We start from the raw sequence: 17,427 nt of genomic DNA, 5'->3' as shown, positions 1-17,427 counted from the left end.
TGACACCTGGCTAAAGTTACTACCTGAATTAAGATAAAGAAGAAGAAAATAATCACCTTAAACACACAAAAACACACAGAGTGGGTTCAGGAGAGTCATGAAGACCCTCGACCAGGTTTGGAGTAGTGACACTAATTGTGCTGCCTAAGGAGTCGAGCTGAGAACAGAATGATCTGTACTGCTTTAAAACAAGTCCTAAACGCTGTCGCTGCTGGCCGGCTGTCATATCTCAGAAACATCCCCATAACAGCCGTACACCATGTTAGCGCTGGCTAACGGAGGGGCTACGACATGGCTTCTATTTAATCTGTGTACTGTATACGGCTGGTGTGAACCACTATAACTTAACGCCATCAACAAAACATGAATAATATTTCAAGAGACTCATGAATTTCAAATTAAAGCGGCCGTTAGACGCTCGGGGCCCAGTGAGCGCTTCAGACTGTGACGCGCGCTGTAATCATGTTTTTGTTGTTTTTCTAGTTATTCTGTGTGGTAAAGGGTAAAACCCAGCCTGCAGCAGAATGTACATTGTGCTACGGCGAGGATGTGAGCCAGCTGAGTCACTATCTACACACACAGGCAGGCGATAGCGCCACAACGCCACTCTCGATAGCATCGTGTGAGGACATTGTTCGTCGGTCTATTCACACTAAATGAGTGTGTGACTTAACGTAAGATGTTTGAGGTATTCCATCCACATTACTTTGCTTTTTTAACACTTTTTTAACGCTTCAAATGTCCCACTTTTCATGTTTGGTTCAATTTCACACTACGGCCTTCTTTTATCACATACTTTATTAAACGTTTCTATTTTTAGCCCAGAAAGAAATGAAGAAATGTGCCTTCTCACTATCTAGAGGAATGTAGAGTACGACTCTATACGCTGTTCCGCTTCAAGAAAAACTTGTTTGAATTCACAAATTGCACTAATAATGTTCTGAATTGGATAAAACGATCAAACGGGCTGTTTCAGGCTGATTTTTGCTGTCCGGACTATTTTTGTATTTGTGTCATTTTCTTCCTTCGTCCCTGCCTACGCGCTGCCAAATTACTTGCAGATAAAACAAAGCACATAATGATGGAGGTGTTTACGCCTTCATCAAAGGGGAAAAAATATAATGGCAACTTGAATAGCTCAGAGATTGGATTCATCATTAATTGTACACCATGCTCACCAGCAATCTGACAGGCCGTTCTTAAATCTCTAAATATGTGCACTGGCAACTGCAAAATGATGAGTTATGGGCTGATGGAAGAGGCACTGAATGCATCATCAGTAGCATCAACAACAGAAACTTTTACAGGAACACCACAATCTGCATTTCAACCCGCAGGAACTCTGGAGTTTCATTTGAATAGCACACTGTCGTCTGCATAGGTGGGGATTTGCCCTCCAATTAAAGGGTTATTGACATTCATCTGGTGGGACTGTCAGAAAAAAAGCTACATTCTTATTTTATGGACAAGGATATTTAAGGTTATATGTAAAAAAAACCTCCTTTAATCTACTTTAATACCTCTGTCATTCATTCTGACATGGATTTACTCTCTTACTGTATATGAGTGTCCTTGAAAGCACGTTCTAATGTTTACATTATCTCTAATATTAACAGTTAAAGTTCCATCGACACGTTCTTAAGAGAACATTCTTCTGCCACATCATTTTAGATCATCACCGATATACTTCCCAAGCTTAATTCCAGAAGCTGCTTAGTTCTTGAGACTATTTGGTCAAAAAACATTGGAAAATCATTTTTTCTTTCTAATTGGTAGTTCCCTGAGTTAATTAGATAATAGAAACAACAGAAATCATACAGGACGTCTGATTGGATCTGTTGGGAAAGGGAACCCAACATGTTACCAAACTAAATGCATGTGTATTTTGCTGGTATTATATAACCAACAGGTGAGACAGATAACATAAAGGTTTGAAGACCTGGACTCGGGTCTTTACCAACAACCTATCCCTCTCTACAAAGCGTGCCCACAGACTAGGACCTAGGGGAAATATGATATTATCTTGATGCCAGTATGTGACACAATTACACCCCCACACATATGCGCACTAAGACATCACTTCACAGTGTCAGAGTGGCAAGTACTCCGCCATACGCTTCCCCATCTGTCAGTGCAGGCGAGCAAGGTTCCCTGCTGGCCAGAGGGCCTCCAGATGTACCATCCAGATGTCCCGTATCCCCGACTCCTCCGTCAACAAACAACGCTCAGCAAAAAAATGGCGCAGAATGGCTCTGTTTGGAGAACGGCAGCCCGGTTCACTGGTTCAGCAGAGACCGAGGACACTCAATTATGAATGCAAACATTTACCATCTCTTTGTAGCGATGCTCATACCACTCTACGGTAACACGTAGCCACTGGAAGGATATGATGCTCCAGCAGATGCCCAGCTTGCTGTTGATCTGGCAGCCCTGGGCATGCTGTCGCTCCTCCTCCAGCTGTTTGGGGTTAGCGAAGCGAGCCGTCTCCGGTTCCAGCTGTGGCAGAGTCTCAAAGTCAAACTTGTCAACCTGGATGGCCATCCTGCAAACAGGAGATGGGAGAAAATGTAATTTCTGAAAGAAAATTAAAGACTCTGGGAACATTACAGCAGTTGAATTGTCATGTAAAGGGGCTACATTTAAAATAGCAGCAAACAACTGTTGATATGGTGACCTTGTATCCTTAGGAATCAGGAATTTATCACCTTGAGAACTCAGTTAATAAAGGTTCAGATTACTTGACTTAGATGTCAAAAAAGGTTAAAGCATCAAGTGTCCTGTATGTCTTCAACTAATGATCAGAGAACCCCCTCACATATATATCCGATTGACAATAACAGTAATCAGAAATCCCACAGACAGCTTTGCTATAATAGTTTTAGATATATCATCATGACTCACTCTAGTCTCTTATACACAGACGTTTATGGCTGTCTTCTTCAAAGCACGTATCCCCAAATAAGCACAGAGCTTTGAATGTCTTCTAATGAATATGAATATGAAACGACAAACACCCAACACGCTGCAGTTCCTCTCAGAGCGACAGACTTCTCACCAACTTTTCATGCCATACTTTATACTTCTCATGCTCCAATGACCCCCCGCTATGGAATAGGCATCAATCATGTCGCCAGAAACATGACTCTAAACGGATGCAGATGATGCTTCATGCATGCTGGAAGCCATACCAAGTTCCCGATGTGAAAATGTCTGTTTTTTGTTGGGTTTTTCTGCAGGAAGTAGAGTGCGATGGTATCTGAAAACTCAAAAATCACCACATTGAACCGTTGCACAGAGAAGCAGAGGCCCGACACTTCACCGGGGAGAAGAACGGTCTCCGGCCTCTCACTGGTGATGTTGAGCGATAGGCTTTACTTCAAGTGTTTAACTTGGAGACAGAAACCATCAGAGTCTTCTTCAAACAGCCCGAGCCGAGCAAATAAACCTGCAGTCCATTTCCCCGTGCCCTCAGCACTCCCATCATCCCCTCCTTGAGAAATGACTCTCTGTGGCTTGGAGGTGGACGGATTACCTGGACTTCCAACGGGCAATACGAGGCTCCTGCACTGTTGCCTCCTGTTTTAAAGCCGTGATTACCTCCATATTTATGTATCAATTCGAGATGCGCATTGCCATTTCCAATCTGTTTGATAGGCAGTGGATCCATGTATTGATCGGTGAAGGTTCATTGGTGGATTCCGGTTCAGAGGCTCCAGAAGGAATCGATCTCTTCGCTGAGACGTCCACGCTCAGTGTTCACCGCGTCAGAGCGCGTTCGGAAGTGTTTCATCGCATCGTCGTGACAGTTGGAATTACAGCGATGGTCAACGATGCAGCGAGCCACATCGGTAAAGAAGAAATATATTAAAAGGAGGACGATGACTCAAACGGATCGAATCTCTGCTCAACCGGATCGCATTGAAATGAATTGTTTTTAAGAGGGAGAAAGATGCACGGCTCGAGTTATTCAGATACTCTGGTTTCACAGCAGGGAGCACATGAGCACCACACGATAAAATAACATGGTACTTTCAAAATAAAATAATTGTACCAGAAAGAGATTCCAAATTACAACATTACAGTAAGAATAAACAACAGTATCAATATAAGCATATAGAACATGAGGAATAACATGTTTTATTTGGTGCTATTGTTCTGTGTCTGGTGTTTAAGCAGGAAAAAGGCCCCCGGTGGCGTTCTGCTGTCACTACAGGTGATCTGCTGCCTCACCTGTCGTGCGACTCACTAATGAAATTACACTACAAGAAAAACAAGATCTCTTGATGAGTCCAGGGACGCACACATATCAAAGCAAGGTGGAGGAGAAAAAGGCAATGCAATTATCATTACACAGCCTTTTCAACAAAGCAGAACACAAATTAAATAACAATTAAGACCGGGAATCAAAGACGACAGGAAAGCCACTGTTCCTACGGATGCCTTTGAAGATTAGCGGCGCTCGGCTTATGTCATCGACTGAAGTCCCGTCTTCAAATGGGCGCTGCTTTCCATTCAGGCCTCTTCAAAAGCACACGTTACACATTAAGCTCTAAAAATACCACGTTGCAACAATGCAAATGGACCCTAAATGGGAAGACGGCGCCTGGCGAGGCCCGCGACTGGTGTTGCTTTGGACGGGTAATTACCAGGAGCCAGGCGGCCACGTTCAAATCAACACTTCAAATAAACGTGGACAGGAATGTTTTCCAAACATCCAACAGCCGTGGAAAAAAGAGTATTTCATACTCTGTTTAAATGGGATTCACCGTAATCCTGCATTCATTTGGCATCGGCTGCATGTTTCTCTTTATAACGGTTTTAGCTGCTAACGCAAGACTTCATGCATCTGCTCATAGAGGTTACCAGAGGCTAGGATGCATCGTTACATTGCTAATGAGAGGCTAATCGACCATTAGCAAACTGTCACACCTACTATTACCGTAAAACACACACAAAAAGAGCAATATCGAGATAAATCAGAGGGAAAATGACAGAACGGCAACAAAAAGTTCAGTTAACATAAAGTAGCTGAAAAAGCATAGAAGCTTTGATTATTTTCAAGTCTTTGAATGTCATCATTCAAGTGTTGGTTGTTTACTCTATAAAATGCATTAAAAAGTTATGAACGGCCATCATAAACCGAACCCAAAGATATCCAATTCATAATAACATAAACCAGCGAATAGCAACAATTCATTCAATTGTTCTTCATTTCCATGAGTCTTTTCCCCGAGGTTTGTTGAACCATGTTGAACATCCGTGACTGCAGACTGTGAAAGTAGAGCCGGTTCTTCCAGGTAATAGCAGCACGACAACGAGCAGTGATTCACAAAACAAGTCCACCACTTTTCTCCTGCAGTAAAACTTAATGGAAACCTAATTTAAAAAAAACAGCAAAACCATACAACAGCAAAACCATTCTCCAAAAGTTCATATTTCACAGTACGGGTGATGCAGTATAAATAAAGAAGTCCATAGAGCAGCAGTTGTAGGTGTAACAAAGACCACATCCAACCTCTAAGCACCCCTATAAGTGCTTCCTGCCCCGGCGGGGGGGCTTTAAGGGGCACACCAACACTCCCATCATCTGCTCTTTCCATTGATTTGATGGTGGAGCCTTTCAGGGATCACACCATATCTGGAGACTAATCTAGCCTATTACAAGGCTTTTAATAACAACCCGGTGCTGAGCTGGGGTCCACTATGGAACATCTCTAGGCCTGATTCCCAGTCCATATCACCCCCCACCCCCAGCCCCCCGCTGATAACAGCCTGCTCGGCCTTTATTTCCCTGATCGAGGAAGGTGGACGGGAGATTGGAAGGACGGACCGATTTCACCCAAATTTCTATCTGCTCATAAAGAGACGGCTGAGGATCTGGTTAGTGAGCAGAGATGAAAGAGAACTCTGTGAGAAAATAAGCAATGTGATCCGTGTCCACGCATGCAGAGAGAGAAGTCCATTTTCTTGTCAGCGTGTGAATCTGCGGGACGTCGTACTGGCCCAGTGGCTTTTTAGCTTGTTTGGGAAAGGTGTGTTTTTTCTATCCTGCATCCGTCTTGCCAACAGGAAAATGGTACTTTATGTATGACTATGATATATTATTATATACTCTATGTACTGTCTTTATGTGAGGTTACTTAAACTCTTAATTAAGGAATGACTGAGGCTTTGTTTGAATTTGAAAATGCAACAATTGAACCATTTCTGTCTCACATCTCCAATCTAATCTATTCTACTATAAATCAGTTATGGGTTGCCCAAGCATCATGTCAAACATATGTGTTTGCCTTGGGTAGAGATTATAAGGAAAATACGTTACATGTGATAAAAGTGAACAACCAATATCAATACATTCAACATCATTTGCTCATTAAGTGTTAGTTAATTGCACTATAAGAAGGGCCTTTAACGGACGGTCAGTCTATAATAGGGATCGTATTATAGACGCCGTTCCTGACCGTCTGTTAGAGGCCCTTCTCATTAAACCCACCAGCTATTCCCGACAGTGGTAATATTTGTTCTTACATTACACTGAACTAGCGTATCACATCAAGTATTCCATTCTCAGTGATAGATTGGGAATGAGCTGCAGTCAATGAGTGGAACCGGCGTGAGAAAAAAAAAAAAAAGCCCCGTGAGGACGTAATGGAGGAGCGTCTCGCTGAGAATGAAAATGTAAATGGAGGACGTTTGGCAGCTGTTCACTTCCAACGACCAACGACTTCTCACTCAGGAAGTCAGAGGAAGACAGGGTGGTTCTTTATATGTAGATGCCAGGAAGTAGACACGTCCCATCGTTACCAACAGCAACAAACAACACAATAACCACACATGCAATATGTTGTCATTTAAAGAATAGATAGGCTAATTAAAACGGGGAAATTCATTTATTAATGAAGTCTCTGTAGAGTAAATCTGTGGGCAGTCGAGGTTAGAAGACGAACCGGATCAAAACCAGTTTAACCATCACCTGGTTGTAGGTTTGATCCCATAGTGCATCATTACTACAGTGAGATTCTCTGCAGGAGAACCAGAGGAAACACAAACAGCAGACCTGCATGTCATAACACAATCAAAACAACCAAAGCAAATTGTTCAATATTTGCATTCATTTTCACACGTATTGTATTTGAAACAACACTGTTGCAACCCTTGGAAGATATTGCCAAAAGAAGAAGATTAAAAAAAGCAACCACAGCAACATCTTGTGTGCAGAGAGCTACAGTTATGTATTATAGCAGAGGTGATTCAGGCCTAAAACTGCTTCATGTTGTTTTTCTGCCACATAAAAGCATCTCTGAAGCGTCCGTGTCCAGCGGGGCTGACTTCTGACACCGTGATGCTAATTAGTGCCGTCTGCAGGCAGTTTGTGGTCTGTTGTAAATGTCCGTAATAGCAGCTTAGGATGAGCCGGTCACACTGAAACGACCTCTTCCCTAATTAAACGCTGTGTGTGCCTCGGACCAAAAAGTACATGATAATCACATTAAATCACCGTTTGTCACGTGACCACGGCAACGGCACGAATCACCCAACGGAGATGACGTGCCAACGCTTCCCCTGGACCAGCGTTGGCACGTTATCTCAGCTGTGGAACGGCGTCGTCGGTGCCGGAGGGTTCTTTATTTCAGCCTCCGTCTCGTTGTTTTACTACAGCGTGAGGAGGTGTTCACCAGTGTGTGACCGTCAGCATGCTGAGAGCGTTATGCACAGTTTGAATGATGCCCTGCAGAGATAAAAGTGTGTGTGTGTGTGTGTGTGTGTGTGTGTGTGTGTGTGTGTGTGTGTGCAGCCGACATTTCATCAGAGTCCCTTTTTTTCTTCTCTTTTTGCATCTTTTTTAACAGCCAGAGAACGTGTTATGTCACGGGGAGAGGCAGAGAACGCAGTGTGTGTGTGCCTGTGTGTGTTTTCACGAGGAGGGTTATTTTTACCTCACGTGCAAGAGCTTAAGGGCGGAGATCCATAGAGGCCCGTGCAGAGGCAGGCGAGAGCAACAGTCTATTTTTAGACTGCGGCTGACTCCTGTAACCCTTTGTATGCAGCGGCTGCAGAGGCGGCGGCGGCGCTCCATCCATCCGTATCTCGCTCGATATGATGAGCTCACTAAAAAAAAGCCAAGCCTTTACTGCCAATTACTGTATGCGGATAGGTGGAGAAGAATGCCTCTGCAGACAATCTTCCAATGTGCCGGCTGGCATTAAAATTGAGGCTTTGTAGACAATTTAGTCGGGATGACAGAGTGAGCTATTTCTGTCTGCTGCTGAAACCCGGGAGGTTTTTGTTTTGGGGGGGAGAAGGGAATAACATGCAAGCAATGCTTGTACATAATAACATTTCTATATGTGTTTCCTTGTGATGGTAGCAGAGGGCTTACATGTGATATTGAAGTCACAGGTGAGTGGAAGAAAGAGGCTGGGAGTCAGATAAACCTGCTAAATCCATCATGTTAATGTATGGATTCACTACGGATGAAGCATCTCCAGAATAATAACACGGCTGTGACAAATGCACCTTCTCCAGAGGCAAATTCAAGCACTTCAAGGTGCATTTCCATGCTTTTCCAGCCCCTTCCAGCTGTGGTAAACTCCATCTTTGTACCAATCCAATGGTCAGTATTCAGTCTACTTATTATGTCACTTGTTCATCACATTAAATGAGATGTTATTGTCCTCTAAACAACCAACATGATGTTTGGAGACAGCTTTTTACAGAAGGACCACAAATGAAAGGAAAACTAATTCCACTAACAGATCCACAGAAATATAATCACCAACTATTTTCATCATCTGTTCATCATCAAAAGGCATTTTTCATAAAGAAATGTCACAAAATGCTGTTTTCAGTCCCTCAGATATGGAGATCTTATCATATATGTCATCATAGAACAGCACTTTATTCTAAATCCAAGCACTTTTCAAACCTTGAGAAAACACCACACTGAAATTCAAGTGTTTTCAAGGATTTCCAGCACCCGTCCCAACCCACAGCTAGATTGTAGGACTGGAGAGGAAGACATGTGAGCGGAGGGAGGAGGAGAAAAAGATGTTGATGTTGCAGCACCTTGCCATCTCCAGTCAGCCATCAGGGCTGAAACGCCCCCTAGGGAACGCATCGTTCCAGGGAAATGTGAGAAGGGGAGGAAAGAAAAGACTGGAATGAAGGGAGGGGGAAAGGAATGACAGAGGTGTGAATCTGAGTCCCGGGGAGAGGTGGAGAGGCAGCAGATGCACATCTCAGCCCTCGTGTTTGTCAGGAAACATGGCTCCCGTGTCCCGTCCTCACCAACGTCTTATCATAGCTGAAGACGGATATATACGACTGCTAGGTGCATTATGTGCTCCGCCGCCATAAAAATGTACCACAAGCAGGAGGAGGGGTGGTCACCATGGAAACAAGCTTTGTTTGAAAAGCTCCTGCAATGAGGCGTGCTGCCCCCCCCCCTCCTCCTCCCCCCCTCGTAATGCACCGATCCAGCAGAGCCAAAACAGACCAGGTGCAGCGAGCGCTACGAGTCCTCTCCGCTCGGCCACCGCGGACGCCGTTACTGAGCCGGTTAGAGGCTCACGCTGATGCTGTGACGGCCTGTTTGATCCCCCTGGGAGACGCTGCTGTGGTGTTGGGATGCAGGATGGGGGGTCAAGAAGGTCTAAGAGGAACCTGCTGCTTTTTTATCGTTTTAAAATCGTTTGCTTTAACATTAAAGCCAGGTTTTGTCTCACTCAATGTTTCACTCTTTTTTAATAGAGTGAAACCTAATATCGGCCAATATTAGGCGTTTTCCAAACTATCGGTATCAGCATCTATAATGGCCGATAAATTAATATTTAAAAAATAAAATAAAACACCCTTATAGAACTTAACTGAATTTGTCTCCAGTCTTGTCGGAAGTTATATTTATGAAGCTTACCAAGTCTTTTAATACTGGTAACTTTGTGTTTGTTTGTCGTTGTTATTGTGTTTTTCTTCAAAGGACTTTAAGTTTGTATTTTTATACATTTTATTCATCAGAACTTTGATATATTTTGATGTTCCTCTGTTCCGTTGTGACAATAAAATAAACAAGTTTATTTATCATATTATTTTAGTGAAGACTCATAAATAACTACAAATAACTAATGATAGGGAAATCTGTTAATGTTTTATTACGCGTTTCTGAAATAAAAAACATTTATATTGGTATCAGCCTAAATCCTTTATTGGTCGGGCTCTACTTTTTAACATATTTTATTGCATATTTTCCCCCACATAAAGCACCTTTTTAACATATAGAGTAAAATACTAATATGAATATTCCAGAGCAGATGTTGGTTCTAATAAGAGCCTTGGTGCCGAGGAGGCCGCTGAGAGGGATCGACGGCGAGGAAGGGATGTTCTCCTGGGTTCTATTTATACAGCTGATGACTGGAGACGAGGGCCTCGGGCCTCTGCTCTTCACTTCCAATAATTAGATAGCGTTCACACACTTGCATCAGATCCACTCCATACAAAAGAATCACCCACTAAAGGACTTGACTGACTCGCAGTCAAACCCACCTAATCACCATGCTTAAGAACCCGCTCTATGGAGACGACAATATTTCTTACTTTCCATTCCTATTAATAACGGAGGCTTTAATTAGCTCCGTCTCATCGTGATCTGCTCGTTCGAGCGGAGATCCAGTCGCAAAGAGAAAGGTCAGCGCTGTCATGGCGGTATACAGAGAATCACTGCTTTTTTTTCTTTTTTCCCTCGAATGAAAGAACGGACTGCAAGCGAGGCGAGCGGCCGCTAATTTACATGCTGTTTATGCAGATCTGTGACCATTAGAGTCTGATCATCTTCTCTCAGCCCAAGGTGGTTAATAAAACACAGAACGCAGAGGAATAATCGCCGGGCGAGTTAGTCATTTCAGACAGAACGTGCATGGGGAAGCATACCGACGAATTTACATCCTACAGGAATGTAGTGGTTATGATGTCATCAGATATATCACACACTTTTATGTTAAAACACGCCGTGATGAGCTGCTTTATGTGGAATGACGATGAATAATCCACTATCCTTTGGTCCTGCCGGGACGTTTGCAGGAGTTTAGCACATCAGCGATGTTAGCACTGTTAGCTGCAAGCAGCCGGCTCAGGGGTCGCCGTGTTGAGAGGCAATGGGAATCTCGTATCATGAACTTTTAAATAGATGGACTGAAGATGGGACGAGTTGACAGTCCTGTCTGATATCAGGACTTTCTTAATTTGTGGTAATTATGAGCCACAGCAGCGATTTAACGGCACTGTTATCATGGAGGAGCTTCTCAATTAGCCGAATTAACGTCACTTAAATTGGCACCATTTATATTTCACAAAGGAAAATCTGGAAGACCAAACCATATATGTATGTATCCTCTACATGTCCTCTCCTCTGCGTTTGAAATAAATATGAAAAAGACCATAAGTGCTTGTTGTCACGCAGGTTTTTGGGAACCTTTCTGGGCTTCCAAACATCAAAGTGACCCTTCCCATTGTGATCCTCATTCCCCATTAAAGAACAGCATCAAGGGGATAAAGAGCTGGTAAGAGACACGTCTGTGAATGATCTGAGGAGATGAAAGCTGCTTTCTCTCACCACTTTTTACACACGTCGTCATCACAGAAGCAGAATAGAAACTCCTTACTGCCTTAAATAGAAGATGAAGCATCTAAAACAACTTAAACGTGGCCGTAAAGCCTTCCTGTTGCCGTCCCCGGAGTCTACAAACGAGTCATACTGTTCAAACGTCTCCATTTCCATTTGTGTAACCACGAAGGAGCCCAATGGAAACAATTAAAACCCATTTCATGTTTGGGGAAGAAGAAGCGTGGATGATTGACAGGGTCATTTTTTTGCGACTGGGTGAAGAACCATCTCGTGCCTGACACCTCATTCATCATGGAGCAGGAAGGAAACAGGAAATGACAGGCAACATCTGACGTGAGGGAGGATGAGTAGAAGAGACAAGCGCAATGTGGCTTCGCCAGACGGAGATCCGCGAGTCCGTGGCCCCTCACGAGTCCCTCTGTATGCAAAACCTGAACCCCCAATCTGAATAATGTGTGAGCTGGATGCGAGTCAGAGGAAATGATCAGCGGTTGGACAAAAACTTTGAAGGTCTACGGAAAACACCTTTTGCCACTAAATGAATGGATATCAGAGCTCATCTTCTGATAATGAATGCATACGTCTGTCGGGCCTCGTGTACGGGAGGATGTGTTTGTTGGTGGAGTGGAGGCCAGAGGCCGCGTCCACCGGGAATGTCAGCCACACGGACGTCTATATATACATATATATGACATTTTTGGCCCCGGAGGCACTTTGTGTCAAAGTGGATTAATTTCTAATTATACAACTGGTGCATTCTGTATTCTGACCTTATGTATAACATTGACTTCATGGTGGTATCAATTAGAAACGAGTAAACGCCAAACAAATGTAACCTTTAATCTGAGAAGTCTTGTTTGATGGTATTAAAGTCCTCCAGAGTCGTGCTCTGCTGTGCGTTGTAGTGGACGATGGAATTAAATGCTAATTAAGTAAAAGAACCGGCTCAACACGATGAAAACCGCTTTATAGGTAAAAGTCCTGCAGTCAAAATCCTATTTATGTAAAACAGGAAAAAGTACTTTAAAGTACTTCTTCCACAGAATCATTTCCTCTGTGACTGATGTATTAATACAGCACTTTACTGTTGCAGCAAGTCTGAACTACTTTATATACCGTTAGCTCATCCAGTCCAGCGGTTCCTTAATGGATCATGTTATCAATTATCAGAATGATCGTATTTAGATGTGAAAAGTCTCTTTAATGGAACTTAAAGACATTTTAAACGGGATAAAGGGCCCAAACCAGACCCTGTTTATAGGTACAAGCCAAACAACGAATAAAAGAGCTGGAAACTACTCATTAAAAAAGACCCACAATGACAGAAATAGTCTAATCATTGCATTTATTATGCGTTCACACCCGTGTCAGGGTTCTGCAGAGTGGAGATCCACGGGCGGAGCGGCGGGGGGGAAATGGATTACCAGCGTGAGACCATGAGATCCACATCTCCTTCTACTCCGGGAAACGCTCAAATCGGCTTTTTTTCTTTAGCAGAAATTAATGTTATCCTCTGATGTGATTCATTTATTTAATGAAATACTTGCAGAAAAAATAAATAAATAAATAAGCAACGGCAAATAAAACAGAAACCTGCACAGTGTAGAAAGAGCAGAGCAAATATCTCATCCCGGATCTAAAAAAGCCATTTTCATGTGTTCCTGATTCGCAGGTCAAAAGCTTCTGTCCGACTCCCGGGAGCAGAAAAAACCATCTTCTGTTTTCTCCTGTTAAACATTATTCATGACATTCACTTTTCAACCAATAACGCTCATAATCACTTCATGTTTTGCTATTTTTACCTTTTGAGTTAATTTATTCATGCATTGTAAGATTAATTATTATTATTAAATGGGGAGGATAACCGAGTGTGAGTGAGTGAGTGTGTATCTCCGTGTCTGTCCACAGCTAATCTGACATTCTGCTGCAGCAAACTGCACCAGATTGGGTTTAGCCTGTTACTCCCTCTTCCTGTTTCCTGCTTTAAACTGCCGTTGACGACCTGCTGACGGCTCGCTGCTCTTAATGGCTCCGGGCCGGGAGGCACCACAGCTGAGTGCATCTTTAATTTGGACAACTGGAGTTGTATGACGAGTACGAGGACGAGGAGCCAGTTAGCTGCATTAATTACCGGTGGTTTTTGAGTTACACTCAACGTGTTCTCACATACTGCTGTGGGTCGGATTTAGTCAATATAGCATAAATGGTGCATCTGTTTAGGTGTTCATGAATTCAACTTTAAGAATAAATAAAACAGTATCTAACTTTAGTGAGAGTTCTGCCGGGGCTGGTAAACTTATCTTCCGTCTGCACGGGAACGGGTGTTTGTAGCGAGCCGAGTGATGAGCTGTTTGGATCCGTCTGCAAAGATCTCTTTCATAATCCAATCTGCAACTCTCCTGATATAACTAAACCCACATATCAGGCTCTCTGCGAGCACGTCGGCCCGACACAGTCTGCCCGTTTGCCTTCAGTTCAGGATGAAGACATAGTTAGAAGTCTGCTTTTCCAATGTTTCAATGGGATTCTATAGCAAGAAGCTACAGTGTGTTAAATGAGAACACTGCTGCTGCAGAACGAGGGGTTTAAAAAAACACATACATGAAGACAAATGGATCGGGTCGATCCGATCCATGAAAAAGATATTTTAATGTTTTTTCCTGAATGTATCCACGATATCTATTAATGCCTGCAGAGACAAATAACTAAAAATCTAAGACTAAATATTTCCCAGAAAAACACTGGAGGTCCAGAAATAAACTGCAAACTGAATCCTTCCCATTTCATTGGACGACTGAAACGTCGGGTGCTTAGAACGTAGCTTGATTGGACGGATGTCATGACATCACTGGTTTAAACTGGGTGGTGCTAGCTTATTCAGCATTCTGTTTTCCAGTTAGAAAAGTAAAAAAAAAAGGAGAAACAGATCCCCGATCTGGTTTTAAGGTTTGCTTCGTACCTGCTCGGTCACCAGTATGTTGCTTTAACATTTTGAAAGAGACCCTCCCACTCACCTCTTACTCCCGCTGGAGTGGAGGACCAGGTCCTGGTTGTTGTCGGCGCTGACGGTGACCTCGTGCTCCGTCGGGTTGAAGATGTCCAGCAGGAGGTGACACTGGCGGGTGCTGAGGACAGACGGACACGTTGCTTAGAAACCCAACCCAAACAAACACCGTCTTCTTAACGTTACACACAGATGAGGGGTCGCTGACTCCTCATCTGCATAACGATGTTTACGTGTATTTGAAGTTATAGTTTATGCATGAGGTTGGGATTGCTTTTCTAAAAATACGCCGACGACACACGCGTGAGGTCAGGAGGAGCCGCGGCGTGCAGCACTCATCAGTCCTTGTCATGACATCAAAGGTGGCGGTGCTTTCATCAGGAGCAGACCACCTCCACCTTTCTCATGCAGATCAGAAGAGGCTCCATGTGTGAAGGAGATCAGAACGAGGAAAACGCCCCCTGCTGCTGCATTAAGGAGTGGGAGCCACTCACTGTTCAATCAATAACTAATAATCTACTCATACATACCTGGCTTCTTCTTTTTGTGTGCAATAACACCAATTAAGTGCAATCATTTAATTGAACTGCTAATTTCTGCTCATGTCATTTATCCACTGTATAAAACACAATGCCATATACAGTCCTATATATTTTATCTCTATTTATCTCTATTTACTTGTATTCTTATCTCTATTTTATATATATTTAGCTAAGAGTTTATTGTTTGCTGTTTATACCTCCTTATTTTCTACACAAGTTTTCGAAGCTGCTGGAAATCCAATTTCCTTGCGGAAGAATAAAGAGAAGTCTAAGTCTAGTTGAAGAGCTCGCAGGAGTTTCGACAAACTCAAATATGTAATATAATCAAGTGTTGCGATTACAAAATGTCTGCAATATTCCTATTTATTAATATGGTGTTATGTGTATCATATGGACAATAACTAAATATGGAGGCTAACTCTCAGGGAGAGTTTTAAGAACTTAAAAAAGAAACTAAATATGGAATATATATGTTTTATAAAGAAATTAGAATTGCATACATGTATAAATTAAATAAAGTTTAGTGAACACATTTGAAAAAAGAAGAAGAATAAATACCTTTAGAAACACCATCACTCATAAATAATGGAATCAAACGGCAAAAGCAAAGAACATACCGGTATATAAATGATCTATAAATTACCTCCTCCAGCATGTTGCCTCTTAAATCTCAGGGTTAATGGAGGCTTAAGTTGAGCTTACACCACGTCTCTAATAAACTGCTGTGGGCAATTAAAGGAGCAGGTTTTTTTAAGGCCTAGCCGTGTTTCTTTAATTGTCTTTGTTGGCGGATGTGATTAACGTGCTGCGCGGAGGCGAGGTACTGATTTATAGGCTCGGCCGTTTAGCCGCGGTGATCAATCAGTCCACTCGGTTAAGAAACACGGGCTCATTGCTCACCCGCTAAGTACCCGGATAAATGGAAGGAGACGAGCCGGGGACGCCAAGCCCAGATACCGATCACATGGTCCTACACCTTCTCCAGCCAAATTCAAGCACTTCAAGGTGCATTTCCATGCTTTTCCAGCCCCTTCCAGCTGTGGTAAACTCCATATTTGTATCAATCCAATGGTCAGTATTCAGTCTACTTATTATGTCACTTGTTCATCACATTAAATGAGATGTTATTGTCCTCTAAACAACCAACATGATGTTTGGAGACAGCTTTTTACAGAAGGACCACAAATGAAAGGAAAACTAATTCCACTAACAGATCCACAGAAATATAATCACCAACTATTTTCATCATCTGATCATCATCAAAAGTCATTTTTCATAAAGAAATGTCACAAAATGCTGTTTTAACTCCCTCTTCTCTCTGTTCTATCATAGATGTCATCATAGAACACACATTTCAAGACCTTTATTCTACATCCAAGACGTTTTCAAACCTTGAAAACACCACACTAGAATTCAAGTGTTTTCAAGGATTTCCAGCACCCGTCCCAAGCCTGCGGTGAAAAGATCACAGTATGAAGTATGATGTTTCTGGACTAGAGATTCTGGACTGAATCATTCTGAGATCTGAGCTCCATTAATAATTCAAAAACCGCCAATAGGCTTTCATACCACCCGTCTCCAGGCCGTCGGCGAGTTTCTAAATTCCTCTTTACGAGCAGAGTTTAGTCGCCGAGGGAACAGAGTCGTTCCGCGGTGCTTCAAAGCCGAGGCCGTTTATCGAACCGGCTCCGTTTGCTCACACTGTAAGAAGCAAATCATCCATCACTTCAATATCAATACCGTGTGCCGGATGTGCAATTAATGAGGCAGCAAAGCAACACGTGCTGCACGCGTCTGCACCACGAGCACTTTACTGCATAGTCTTCCAGGTACCAGTTAATGAATGCCACTGTGTATTTCTGAGAACGCCACGGCACCAGCCAATGAGCCATGAGGTCAGCGTTTTGCTTTTATCGATCTGAAAGAAAAGGACTCGTAGTGGAGTAACAGCACACACACACACCTCCGTCAATTCTGCAAATCTGTGATCAATTAGCGCTGACTTCGCTGCCTGAAAACGTGACAAATTCCCTGCACACAAAATGTAATGTCTTAATTAGCCGGGCTGGATTTAGAGTCCTGCCAATGAGGAGCTATTTTTAGCTTCCGGGAGCCAATAAGAGACATGTGGAAGAAGGGAGCTAAAAAAAAAACAGATTGCTGTTTGACAGCATGTGCAGCCAGTCAAATAAATAAATAAAACCAAGAGAGAGTGACTCTAAAGACAGCTTCTCTGAGACGATGCTTCCACCCCGAACAACAAG

General features: G+C 42.9%; 1 protein-coding gene across 2 annotated transcripts in view; it reads right to left on the bottom strand.

The window, feature by feature from the left end:
- Nucleotides 1–17,427, bottom strand: part of trappc9 (trafficking protein particle complex subunit 9) — a 128,836-nt gene that overhangs the window by 45,898 nt on the left and 65,511 nt on the right. For both annotated transcript variants that reach the window (XM_084032446.1, XM_084032447.1), the window contains 2 exons: nucleotides 14,632–14,742; nucleotides 2,390–2,542 (listed from right to left, as the gene is read on the bottom strand). In XM_084032446.1, coding sequence (XP_083888572.1) covers nucleotides 2,390–2,542; nucleotides 14,632–14,742 — 264 coding nt within the window. The remainder of the gene's footprint in view (nucleotides 1–2,389; nucleotides 2,543–14,631; nucleotides 14,743–17,427) is intronic.

Source organism: Eutrigla gurnardus (genome assembly GCF_963514095.1).
Source record: "Eutrigla gurnardus genome assembly, chromosome: 17".
Taxonomy (NCBI): domain Eukaryota; kingdom Metazoa; phylum Chordata; class Actinopteri; order Perciformes; family Triglidae; genus Eutrigla; species Eutrigla gurnardus.
The sequence above is the reverse complement of the archived record's forward strand: the minus strand, read 5'-3'. Positions and strand labels throughout refer to the sequence as shown.